Source organism: Salarias fasciatus, chromosome 15 (assembly GCF_902148845.1).
Source record: "Salarias fasciatus chromosome 15, fSalaFa1.1, whole genome shotgun sequence".
In the NCBI taxonomy this organism is placed as follows: Eukaryota; Metazoa; Chordata; class Actinopteri; order Blenniiformes; family Blenniidae; genus Salarias; species Salarias fasciatus.
In genome coordinates this window covers 12,308,466-12,321,184 of record NC_043759.1, presented here as the reverse complement: position 1 = coordinate 12,321,184, position 12,719 = coordinate 12,308,466, and the positions used below count along the sequence as shown (strand labels likewise).

The window sequence follows — 12,719 nt, the reverse complement described above, 5'->3', positions numbered from 1 at the left end:
CTCCACCAAAAGGGTGAAGAAGTCATATTTGAATAATTATGTGAGTGTGCATATTTTTTCATGTTTTTGTTACATAGGTCACCAAAAGATTGACTGGTGCAGCTGCCAACACTGGTGCACTAATGTGGGCAGTGAGCACGGCCAGGTTTTGGTGTCAGTGCCCACAGTGGCATAGGGGCATGGACCGTGGCCTATGAAGAGGTACAGAGAGGCAGGGAAGGGAAAGTCTGATCTGAGGACTTCCAGCAGCACAGAGCGGGAAGCACTGGACCCGCTCAGCTGCACAGTCCTGAAGGAGTCCTTGGATGACCGGCCTCCTGGGGCCACAGGCATGAATTATTGTATATATTATAAAATATATGTTATCAACTCAGATATGTTATAAAAAAAAAAAAAAAAACTTGAAAAACTTAAAATATTATATCCATTATACAGGTGAATCCTGAAATACATGAATGAGATTCTTATATCTTGTAACACTGATTATGCCACTGATCGAAGAGTTTTAAAGTAATAAACCTTATTTAGTTGACTTTAACAATGTTTATTATGTTTATATCTGTTATTTTACAGGGGAGCAGCATGGTGTAGAGTACCTGCAGTCCGAGTGGTAAAACCCCTGACTGTCATGGACAACCCAGAGGAAGAGGATCAACTGGTGGAACAGATGGATGAGGAGGAGGAGCAGGATGGTTTCGTAGAGGAGGAACCAGAGGACCTCACAGTGCCCAACGTCTCTGACCACTCTGAGACTGTCCCAGTTCACAGCAGGATTCCCCAGGTAGTCAACCTCTCCTCCTCTGCATCAGGACCGCCCTCACCACAACCGTTCACATCCAGCCAGGACTGTCTCCTCAGCAGCACCCAGCCTTGGCTACACCGCAGTACAATTCCGAGTCTCCTCAGCAGCCTTCTGCCCAGCTGAGTGCAGCCTCTGGTCCTCTTCCTGATGGGGACAAGACGAGGATCCACTATCAGCCCAGACACCAGCCCAATCTGGTCCATGGACGCTTCAAGGTCCCTGGTCCCTGGAGGTTAGGAAAATACATGAGGCATATGTTCAGAACAACAAATTTGAAGCAGCAGTTTGCCTGGAAAGTAATAGCCCACCTGGGATGAAGTATTTAAATGGACGTGGAAGGACTCCAAGGAGGTGCAGCAGACCGGTAGCACCAGAGCTCCACTCCACTCTAGTGGACCCATCTTCACGTACAGAGAGAAGCCCTCGGGGTCCTGAATACAGGCAGTGGTGCCTCCCAGGTGTTCCTCCCTTTCTCACTGTCCATCTCCTCAATGTGAGCACCTTAATCCTCATGGTGGTCTCCTCCATTCCTCTGGTCCTCTTGCAGCAATGCAGCGCCACCTTCCTCCTGCTGATCAGCTTGTCCAGGGCCCTCTCTGAGACTGCACCAACCCGTCTGGCCAGAGGAAGAGCAGCGACGTCATCAGGATCCAGTTCAAAGATGCACCTGGACAGTCGAGCCATGAAGGTGCAGTGAAGCTGATGGGCCTCCATTATGTCGCCTGCAGCAAAACACAGCAGTGCCAGATGTCCAGTTACACTTGGAGCTCAGCCCACTCTCCAAACATGGCTCTGACCGGTGACTGTCCAGGTGTGTGTGGGCTGCAGCAGTCTCAGGATGGCAGCCAATGCCACCTCTTCATGAGTCCATTCCCCTCTGCGGCTGTCAGCAGTACTGACACCAAAAGCTGGCCATGCTGATTGCCCACATTAGTGCACCAGTCTGCAGTGTTGACAGCTGCACCAGCCACTTTTTTAGCGATCTATGTAAAACAAAACAAAACAAAAAAAATGTAACAAAAACTGTATAATTGTGAGTGTGGATCTTATGTTTGTTTGCTCTTTTTTTTTACATTTTTATTTTTCTCCCTGGGAGGGGCTGAGGCACAGTGAACACTGGAGGCTCGATGATGGAGGAGGCAGTAAAGGGCTCACAGGCTGTGAACTACTTCAGTGCATGCTGCGTCCACGCTGCACTGTGCACCTCCTGCAGCTCTGCCCTGGGTCCACTCCTGCATCACCATGGCCACACTGTAATCACACCAGTACCTGCAGTCAGTCAGATCATTCTGTTCAATGTCAGATCTTGATATTTTTATATTAGTTAAGCAATAACTTAACAATATAAAATACCTGTGTCCCGCTCTCTCTGGTATTACGGGGAAAGCGCATTCCGTTTCGCGCATGCGCTTTGGTGCCCAAAGTAAGCCCAAGCAAGCGTCCCGATTGGCCGAGAGACGGGCTTAAATTGTTCAGCAAACATTCTGATTGGCCGAGATGGGCTCACTTTGCTCTCACAGCATGCAGAAGGTAGCGGGTTCGATGCCCGCATCCCCAAGTAACAGTGGAAAAGAAGAGCTCCCTTGTAAAAGAGAGAAGCCTTTGCAGAACCACACTCATGGAAGCTCTCTTTAGTCGGAGAAAGTACAGACAGCCACAAGCTGACAGATAAAAACCGACTTACTGCAGAGGTGGAAGGCCAGGGCAGGAGTTTCATCGGTGCCTAATTACAGGAACAGATAACACCTGCTTCCGCGAGTTTACATTTGCCAAAGACGTAAAAACACTAGAGCAGTGATGAGTCTGACCTTCCACTCACACCTGCTGCGTCCACCAGGGATGAGCTGAAATGGCGCGAGCTGACAGCTGAACTGTGTTTGAGGCGTGCACTTGATAGGCAGCAGACAGAGCCGACAGATCTTAAGGCTGGATGTTATAAATTTTGGATGCATAAAAATCCGAGTAAAATCACTGCCGGAGGAGTTTTTAACCATTACTCTAAATGTCCGGGTTTTGCTCCATTTGATTCACGGATAATTGTTTTGAAAATCAATACAATTAAATAAATCAAAAAAGCATACAGTACCTAGGTTGATCTGTCTTGTGTTGCGGCGTAAATATGTGGGTTGTGCCAAAGGAAAGTCCTCAAGCAAGAAAAAATATTGATTCGCGCATGCGCCTGGGAGACCGAAGTAAGCCCCAAACTCAGCCCATCCAAGCGTTCTGATTGGCTGGTTAAATTCAGCTGAAAAAGCTTGAACAACACGCTCTCGTGATAAGCCAGAGGTAGCGGGTTCGATCCTAGAGAAAATCTGTGAAACAAAAAAAAAAAAAAAAAAATCAAGAACCATACAGGCTGTCCGTTTTTGTCAAGAAATATATTATAAAACCATTCCCATTTGTCACCCACTATCTGACCTCTCCATCAACAATATCTTGGTCAAGTTCTTTGGAACAACTTTGGTGAGCTGTGTTGCCTGTCACTGCTTCATGAACCAACCATATCAAGACAAGACAGTCTAGCTGCAAGTTCCCAAGTCGCATTACAAGGAGTGCAGCATTTTGGTATTTTATGTCTGCAAAAGAGCAGCAGCCTATATGAAATGTTACAATTTAGAAACTGGAGCTCACAATGCCTCAAAAGTCCAGAGAGTAAATCATATGAGACTGCATCCAAGCTGTTACTCATTTTATTTTAGGTCTTTATTTGATTTTTTTAAATGACAAACCCAGCTGTATAAACAAAGTAAAATTCTTGTCAACAATTTCTAAACATCGTGGCAAAAGAAAACAGAAAAATCTCCTGCAGCACAAGCAGTATTTGAAACTTCAGAGCAACTATAGACCTACATAAGAGAAGCAGGGAGAGATATGTCATTCGTATAATTTAATTTCAAATAAATTCTCTTGCAAAGGTGTTTTTTCACCAGTTATATCCCAGCTATTCCAAAAACATTAATTTCATTGAACACGTCTTGATATTTTCATTTTATTATTCATTCTTCCTGATAGTTTCCATTCTGACTCAAGAAAAAAAAATTTTTGGTGTCCAAGCACATGATCTCACACACCATTCTTGAAAAGTGTACATGTTCATCTGCACATCTACTGCTGCTGCTTATGAGTGTTTTAGATTTGTAGCAGATTTCACAGCTCTGCTATTTTTTTTGACATACTGACTGTATTCAGTGCATAGCGGTCTGTTTCACAGTGCAGGCACCAATTCCTAATAGCTTTGACTTGAAGTGATATAATAAATTGTGTTCATTGAAGCTGACATGCAGAGACAAACAGTTTGAGGGTTTGGAGCTCGAACAAATGGTCACAAACATAAATGCACCCATACAGACATGAGTTTCATGATCGTGGCAGTGTAAACCCCGTCATTTGCCGCTCCCTCAGCTACACAAAGAGTTTATCCCTTAAAACGAGCCTTTTAAATTCCATTGATCCTGTTGTTCTTCTTCTGTAGCATCCTCCGGTGGTGCTAGTTCAGTTTCAGTTCAAAAGCAGCTCCTGAAGTTCCAGCACGGGCCCACTTTATGCTCAAAGTGTTCAAAAGCCATCCCATTATCTCTGTCCTTGTTTATCTATATTTTTTTGTGTGTGCCCGTGCAGAGATAAAGCAAGCAAAAGCAGCGGGGGCGATCCATCTGTCTGCTTGCTTCCCGTTTCTCACCGCTCACATGAAGTCGTCGGAGTCGTAGCCATCCTGCAGACGACATGCAGGAAAGGTTCAGACACAAATGTTACCATGAGAAGTGTGACAGTCACAACGTCTGATTTCCATCCGTTTATTAATGCAGCTCCATTCCCACCATACAAGGATTACAATATTGAAATTTATGCTGTCTTTGTGATCTTTGCACTGCAACTGCTACAAAGACCCTGAGCAGGAGCTCCAACAGAAGTTAGTAAAATACACTTGTTTCAGCCACAAGTGACACGGAAAGGATGCAAACAGGACACCTCCAGCACCGGAATTCCCCCCAGTGTCTTCATTCAACCATCAGTAATATAATTTTTTTTTTTTTTTAACTCTTCTTCTGCTTTGGTTTAGTTTTTCTTTTTCTGCAGGGCAGTGCTGATACCATGCAAACTGCTTAAAACAGATTTTTGTCAGTGTGTGTAGATATCCTCACCTCATTAGTTTTCATGTTTTCATCCTTCATCAGTGATGAATAATTCCTAGAGAATAAAAAGAGAGATTTATTACAAAACACTTGATTGAAAAGCAATGAAAAAAAAAAAAGTTCAAGATAATTTTCACTGTGAAATTACTGAATGAACCTTTCAATGAGCTCATTTTAGAAATGCACCTGTGCAATATGAACTGAAGATGAAAACATCTAGATTATTTTAATGGTGACAAAACTATTAGAACCAATAATATCTAATATTAACAAATCACTTTAAAAGACACTGAAACGTGTGATGGAATTGACACATAAGTCATTCTGATTTTAAAAGCATCAGTTCTAAAATGTGACAGAATCTTTCTGAATCATCAGCTGAACCGTACTGAAGGTCCTACCTGAGCTCCTCCAGCTCCTTTTTCCTCTTCTGCTCCTCCTTCTCCCTCTTCTTCTGGTCCTGGAGCTGAGCTTTCTTCTCGTTCCTCTCCTCTCGGTCTCTCGAGTCCTTCTCTGCTGCCAGGTCGGGAAATCGCTCTACTTTGGTTTTCTCCAGACGGTTTACGATCTCGTTGACCTTCTTCTCCACCGCCACAATTTTCACCTGCAAGAAACAACAGTTCGGTGGCTATTATCTTGGATTCATGAAGCATGCTGATGTCAAATGGTAAATTAATCTTAAGCAGACCTCTTTCTGTCGATGGAAGCCGATCTGCCCGACGTCCATGTCTCCGGTTTTCTTCAGGTTGGCCCATGGTGTGTAAACCACATTGATGTTGTTCATCTTACATCCTGTCAACATACAACAGTAACGAGCAGGTTAAGAAAAAGTGAATTCTCTGGTCTGTCTCATAAATACAATCACTGTCTTTACCTTGGATGCTGTTGTTTTTCACCAGCTGTGCACAGTCTATCAACACCTCTGGAGGAATATCATCTATGGTTTGACCCTGTAAAATGTAAATAAATCAAGAGCATTTGGTTAGATAACACATCATATGCATTTTACTCCCAATTTCTGTTGAGGTAATCTTCAACCTCTCCAACTCTAGCTTGTACTAAAGATATCAGGGAGCTGAATCATCCTAATTCTTATTGGCTGCTTTGACTCTTTACCTTTGGCATTCTCAGATAGACGTGTGCTGAAGACAGTTTGTCCACGTGAAACCTGGAGATGGAGACAGCAAAAAAATTTGAATGAAATAAAAACGAATTAACGAAACTCAAATATCGATTGCAAGTACCCCAAATTTCATGAACCTCATTTATCCATCAGTAAAACGTGTTCTGGGTTCATATACTGGCTGAGTCATTCATTTCATTTCTCTGCATTTTGTGTTTGTTTCATGTTACAAGCCCCATTTTTCGGCACACTTTCCTAAGATTTATACATCAGACATATAAAAAAGCAATAATAAGCAGATTAGCCTGCAAAGGAAATCCTATTTATGGTGAAGAGATGTTGAAGACTCACCAGATGTCCTCTGGCCAGCCGTACCTGATGAGATCTTCGTCTGTTAAAGAAAACAGTTTAAGACAGAGAAGACAGTGGCACTAAAAACAAAACACATGGTCATCAAACTACAAGTAACGAAAGGCTTTTTTAAAAAACATACTTTCATATTTGTCTTTTCCCATGTAGATGGTGAACGGAGGGTTCACTGCTAAAAAAGGAACAAGAAACACAAAAAATGAGCAAAGTTAAAGAAATCAGATATGCCCAGTGCTGAGCTAACGATGCTACATGCTAACGCGGCTCCACTCACCGGCACTTGTGAAGTAAAACACCATGTTTACGTGAATTGAAAGCCGTCAATCTAACACTAAACAGATGTTTTACGGAGACAAAAAGCTGACAGTTATTATTAAGACACTAAATATGAATGTTTTCCGTATTTCTATGGATTCTGTCAGACTCTCGTGTGCAGCGACCCCGGAAGTTGTTGTCGGTAGACGTCGTCACTCGCAGCATAACTTCCTGTTTACAAAATAAGAATCTGGCACTTGTGTATGTGCAATCATTTAGGTGCCTAATTAGTCTTGCACGTTTTTTTTATTGTGTTAGAAACAGAGAAAAGTCACAGAAATAACATGCTAATACTGCACATCTTCTAACAAATTAAATGTGCTGCTTAGTTTTCAAGCCTTTTGTAGCCATAACCCCTCTTTTTCATATGTATCTATTTCTAATATTATTTGTGAAATTATGAAATTTGCTCACTTTCAACATCTAAATAATTGCCTGTATAAAAGTTAAAAAAAGAAGACTTCAAACACATTTCACATATTTGACATTATATTTAGGGTTGCATCTTTTGTTTATCGTTGTGTTAACATGTTCTCAAGTTCTGATTGCGCATTGTGAATGCTGCATTTGAAATTCCCTTGTAGATGTAATGATTTTGCTACCATCACTGTCTTCCCCTTTTTGTTGAAACATCCACATCCTTTTTGTTGATGTTTAAGTTTGAAAGGTTGTCCCGGAAGTTCAACAATGCGTGCACCGCTTTAGTAACAAGTGACGTAGTGTTGTATCCCGCGCGCTCTTCAAAACACAGAGGGGGAAACGCGCGCAGAAGGAGATCTTAGCGCGCGAGAGACTCGAACAGACAGAAACGAACAGACAGAAACGAGCTAAGGTGAGTTTTATTAAGTTTTTCGTCGTTGTGTTGTGACTGTTAGTATACTTTTATTAACTATTATATCTGCGCCGTATCATGTGAGGCAGCGTCAGGCTGGTTCCCGCTACGCGACTGAACTTTTATGCTAAAAATCACAAACGTTCACGAGCGTTTGAATGAAAACACCCTGATCTGGACCAGCACGCGCTATATTTCGCATAATGGCCTCGGAAACAACTTTTCAAAACCACTATGTTAGCTAGTATGCTCCGCTACGATGCTTGCTGCCGTCGACGTGACGCTCCTTTTTACGTATTTAGGACGAAACTTCTTGTAAGATCAGGTTAAACTCTAAACTCTGTTCATAAAATATTCTAAGGTCCTACACGAGCTGGTCAAACCACATGGGATCTGAATAACAAAAGACAACGACGATACTTGTTCAGTCGTGTTGTTCGCCGTGTCGTTTATCTGCACGAAAGCCACTAATTAAACGTAAATAAGTTAAAATTGCAGTTCTTAACCTTCCCTCACCTCCAGCAAATGACTTTCATCGCATTAGACAATAGCTCTCTTCTTTGTTTTGCCTCACACTAGTTGTACCCATCATTATCGAGCTGTAGGCCTGAACTGCTCCTGTATTTGAATGCTACAATCTCATGGTTGCTTGTTAGCTTGAAAATATAAATGCACTTCTGTGTTTTGTCTCTGTCTTTTGTTAAGTAATGCAGCTGTATGCATTTGGAAAAACTGAAATGCTTTAAGTTGTGTTCATGTTTTTTTCTGTTTGTAGGAGAACTTTGCATTGAACATGCTGATGACTACCAGAAAACGAAAACTCTCCTCTGTGGAGGCTGATAGGTAGGCCGTAAACCCCACCGCTCCTTCTGTTCATCTGTAATCCCAGTTTAATCCATGTTTGGGTCACAATAGGCGTTTCAACGCAAGATGGGCAGTTGCAGTCATCTCTTAGGAAAATAAATTTGATTTATTAAGGACATTTAAATGACAAGGTGTTTCAAAATGCAAAAATAATAATTTGTTCCCATCCCTGGATAGTTGTGTGAAAGCTTTTAGCGACCGAGCCCTTCCTCCCTCCTGGCCTGGAGGCAAAGATCCTATTGTTATCGTCGCGTCTGTTTCTTTATTTGTCATTTGATGTTTGTTACCCAGTCATCCGTCCAAGAAGACGGCGAGGGAGGAGATGTCACCGGTGAAGAGGAGATCTCCGAGGAAGCTGCAACAGTCCCCAGTGAAGAACTGTGGTTCTCCCGTGAAATCCCCTCGTCGACCAGGTAGAGCGACTTGTGTTAGAGTGGAATTCCTGCTTCCTCTCTTATCAGGTCATGTTGTGTAAGTAGTGAACATCATGTGGATGATTGCAGTTTCTCTCTTTTTGTTTTAGCCACACCACCCCGTAAATCTCCACTGAAACTCTCCGTGGTTACAAGCTCGTTCTACAGCAAGCAGAATTCGAACTACCTCACTCCGCTGGAGAGGAAGGCGATGAAGGAGTCTCTGCCCTTGCCTCTGCCCCCTCCCCCCTCTGTCTCCCCCACCTTGGCCAAAAAGCCAGAGACAAAGAAGAAAGCTAAAGGAGGCAGTAAACCCAGAAAGGCGGCTGCAGGTTTGAATAAAGGACAGAAGATGGGTCAAAAAATCAACTTAACAGCCACGAGAACGATCAAGCTGAACAAGCTCAACAGCGGGTGTGTTTTGATCTGCATTCGTTAGTCGAGCTCCAGCATTCCAAAGTGTTTTCATTCCAGTTCAGTGTTTCGGTAGTTTTTCTTACCGAAGTGTTTTTGTTTGTTCGGCAGTGCCGCCGTGAAGCCGACCCCCTCTTCCTCCAGCGCTGCGCCTGCCAGCAGCAAACCCGCCGAGCCCAAGAAGCCCGTCGCCTTCACTTTCAGCAGCGCGAGGCCCAAACCCAAGGTGTTTGTCGGCGCTGCGTTTTTCAGCACAGGGAAGAAGCCTTCGTCCATGTACAAGAAATCTGCACCGCGGTCGGCTTCTGCCACCGCCAACAGAAAAGCTGTGGCGCCACCAACGAAGAAGAAGGAGCAGCAGCAGGTCGCACAGGTCAGTATATTCATATTATATTCAGCTATTCTTTTACCTGCTTCCTTTATTCCAGTTTATATGGATCAATTAAAGCGTTGATCAAATTGTTACTTTCCAGCAGATTTCATGTTTAAGTTGTTTATATCTTCTTGATAACGTTCATTTCACAAAACTTACACATCTGTTATTGAAAGCTCTTTTCTGATCTAAAACACCCTGAGCTCTTCTGAGGCTCCAGATTTGTACTTTCAGTAAATCTGTGGTTTCAGATGTTTGTTTCTCCTGGTTGACCCCTGCAGACCGCAGCGCCTCAGAAGAAGGAAGACAAACCAAACACAAAGCAGCGAGTGAAGTTTGGCCCGACCGACTGGATGGACTCCGTCAACGAGAAGCCCAAACCTCTGCTGCCACTGTGGTACTTCAACAGCAAATTTACTTGATTATGGTTTGCAAAGCTTTGCACGAGCGATAGTGAGCCACCGGTTTTGACTTGTCCGTCTTCCATCAGCTCTCCTGAAAGGTGGGCAGAGAAGTATGGGATTACCCACAGTCTGAAGGTCGTCTTGACCAGGTCTCCGGCATCCAGCTTTGCTTCTCCAGCTTCGACCTCCAGTACTCAGGTTCACATTCACTTGTTTGTGTGTGGCGTCTGCTTTGAAAATTAAAGAATATTTTAAGATGGCTCACCACTAAATAACCCCTTAACACTTGATGAGATGTGAGACAAAAATTGGATTTATATTGTTTTCTTTCTCTTTCCAGGATGATATTAGTGCCTCAGATCCCGTCTTTGACCTGAGTGAGATCAGTCCCATCAGCACCACTTCCAGCCCTGCTAAAGGTGTGTTAGATACACTGTTCACGTAGTTCACACCTGTAATTGACTCCACTCAGGACGAGTCTTAAAGATCAGCCCCTTCCCCCACCCCTCATCTAGTTCTGTTTTAAATGAAGTAGTTTGAACATGTTCCGTGTTAATTTTTTAACTAAACCTCTGGTGCTCTGTCAGTTCCAGAGTCCACGGCGGTGTATCCCATATTCGGTTCTGCTTCTAAGAGGTGAGACGTTCCTGGACCGTCTGTACTTCGCTTGATCCAGTCACTCTCTGGACTCAGAGGAAGAATCACCCATTTCAGTGACATCTTTTTGCTTATCATGTTTATGTCTAGAACTGGACTTTGGAATAACTAACAGCCTTTTTTTTGTTGTTTTTTTTTTTTCCCCTGACAGGCCAAAGAAAGCAGCTCCTCTGACCTGCAGTACTCCAGCTGGCCCAGGGCCCATACTGCAGACCCCATCTGCTGCTGGGAAAGACCGAAGTGTCCGCAGGAAGAAGGAAAAGCTGGACGATGACCAGCTGATCATTGTAACTACATTTAATGTGACGGTTTCGTCACTTTGGCAATAGTTAATATCTTAGTTAGTGTTGACAATCGCCAACAGTTCATGATCTGTTTCAGTAGCTGTTCAGAAGTCTGGGCGTTTGTTTCTTCGGTGTTCTTGATTGTGTTATTGTTCTTTTGTCAGGATGCCGGCCAGAAGCAGTTCGGAGCAACGGTGTGCCACTCATGTGGGATGGTGTACAGCGCAGACAACCCGGAGGACAACTTCCAGCACACCCAGTTCCACCGGCGCTTCCTGGACTCCATCAAATATGTGGTGAGAGTTTCTGTTACCTCTGATAGATGGTAATCGTTGAAGTTGTTGTAAAAGCTGCAGACGTGAGTCAAACGAATGCTTCCTGTGTCTTCAGGGCTGGAAGAAGGAGCGCGTGGTGGCCGAGTTCTGGGACGGGAAAATTCTCCTGGTCATGCCAGATGATCCCAAATACGCCGTCAAAAAGGTTGGAGCCCAAACTTTGGATGCTTTCCCGCTCATTTCTAGCCGTGAACGTGTTTCGTCATGCAGAGTATGCTGTCTCAAACTGGAGATTTGATAATTCTTCATTCTTCATTCTTCTTCTGTTGCGGTTTTCTGGGTTTCAGGCTGAGGATGTGCGGCGCGTCGCAGACAGCGAGCTGGGCTTCCAGCAGGTGACGCTGAGCCGACCGACGCAGGCTAAAACCTACCTGTTCATCAGCACCGAGCGAATGGTGGTGGGATGTCTGGTGGCTGAGCCCATACGACAGGTAGAGGGATCTCAGGGTTCAGATCATAACCTCTCAAACGCATCGCCTGCTCAGACAAGCAGACACGGATAACGCTCCTATCACGACTCGCTTTCAGGCATACCGAGTCCTGGAGCAGCCGGATCAACACAAAGACATGACGAAGGACGACTTCATGGAGCGCCACCGCGCCTGGTGCTGCTCCACCGTGCCCGAACAGGCCCTGTGCGGCATCAGTCGGATCTGGGTCTTCAGCATGGCCAGGCGACGGGGCATCGCCACGCGTATGCTGGACACCGTCAGGTGTGACCACACACAGTTTAGAATAAACAAACAAGAATGCATTTTCTCCACATGAAGTCTCAGTTTTCTTTCTTCTTCTTTTAGGAACACCTTTATGTTTGGCAGTCACCTCACCAAGGAGGAAATCGCCTTCTCCGACCCGACGCCTGACGGCAAACAGTTCGCCACAAAGTACTGCGACACTCCGGCCTTCCTCGTCTACAACTTCGTCTCTTAAGAATCTGGAGGAGTTGGGATTAAAAGAGGATTTTGCAAAGTATTCTGAGTTCTAACATGTTGAATGGACCGTCAGTCACGTGTTAATAATGGTCTTTTCATATGCAAAGCAGAAAGCCGTTCAGGCTTTTGCGTGTTGAGTAAACCAGGCTGTTAGTGTTTGTGATTATTGATTACAGGTTTGGCGTGTTTGCAGGTTCAAGATTCAGAGCTCTGGTATTTATATTTATGTCAGTTCTGCCAACTTACAGTTCAGTCTTGTTTGATGGCAAAAAGAGGTTTATGTTTTTGAATCTGCGACGGCGTACATGCTGCTGCTCAAGAATTAAAAGTAGAAATTAGAGTATTTTGTTTTCGGAGAAGTTGTGGAGGAAACCGTGACTTGTTGAAAGCAGAGGTTGGTATGAATGTAGACAGTGCTGGGATATAAATACTTTCAATAAACAGCCAGCTTTTGTTTTCTGAACAGTTT

At 44.0% G+C, this 12,719-nt stretch overlaps 2 protein-coding genes across 2 annotated transcripts; one reads left to right on the top strand and one right to left on the bottom strand.

Annotated features, from left to right (window-relative positions):
• Nucleotides 1–4,405: 4,405 nt before the first annotated feature.
• Nucleotides 4,406–6,882, bottom strand: ccdc25 (coiled-coil domain containing 25). Its single transcript, XM_030110118.1, has 9 exons — nt 6,702–6,882; nt 6,552–6,599; nt 6,410–6,449; nt 6,052–6,103; nt 5,810–5,885; nt 5,624–5,727; nt 5,337–5,539; nt 4,945–4,990; nt 4,406–4,514 (listed from the first exon to the last, which is right to left on the bottom strand). The coding sequence occupies exons 1-9, from the start codon at nt 6,724–6,726 to the stop codon at nt 4,485–4,487; spliced, it is 624 nt and encodes a 207-aa protein (XP_029965978.1). The 5' UTR covers nt 6,727–6,882; the 3' UTR covers nt 4,406–4,484.
• Nucleotides 6,883–7,488: 606 nt separating this feature from the next.
• On the top strand, nt 7,489–12,691 carry esco2 (establishment of sister chromatid cohesion N-acetyltransferase 2). The gene is made up of 15 exons (XM_030110105.1): nt 7,489–7,574; nt 8,350–8,417; nt 8,730–8,851; nt 8,962–9,265; nt 9,377–9,638; nt 9,920–10,035; nt 10,129–10,240; nt 10,383–10,461; nt 10,630–10,678; nt 10,851–10,986; nt 11,148–11,279; nt 11,374–11,463; nt 11,606–11,749; nt 11,847–12,031; nt 12,116–12,691. Exons 2-15 carry the CDS (start codon nt 8,368–8,370, stop codon nt 12,246–12,248), a joined length of 1,914 nt encoding a protein of 637 aa, XP_029965965.1. The 5' UTR covers nt 7,489–7,574; nt 8,350–8,367; the 3' UTR covers nt 12,249–12,691.
• Nucleotides 12,692–12,719: the final 28 nt, after the last annotated feature.

Coding starts and splice junctions, on each gene's coding strand:
- ccdc25 (XM_030110118.1), bottom strand. CDS start 6,726: ATGGTGTTTTACTTCACAAGTGCCG. Junction 6,104..6,409: donor GGCTGGCCAGAGGACATCTG/GTGAGTCTTCAA, acceptor CTCCATCTCCAG/GTTTCACGTGGACAAACTGT. Junction 4,515..4,944: donor AAAACATGAAAACTAATGAG/GTGAGGATATCT, acceptor TGTCGTCTGCAG/GATGGCTACGACTCCGACGA.
- esco2 (XM_030110105.1), top strand. CDS start 8,368: ATGCTGATGACTACCAGAAAACGAAAACTCTCCTCTGTGGAGGCTGAT. Junction 8,852..8,961: donor GAAATCCCCTCGTCGACCAG/GTAGAGCGACTT, acceptor TTTTTGTTTTAG/CCACACCACCCCGTAAATCT. Junction 10,987..11,147: donor ACGATGACCAGCTGATCATT/GTAACTACATTT, acceptor TTCTTTTGTCAG/GATGCCGGCCAGAAGCAGTT.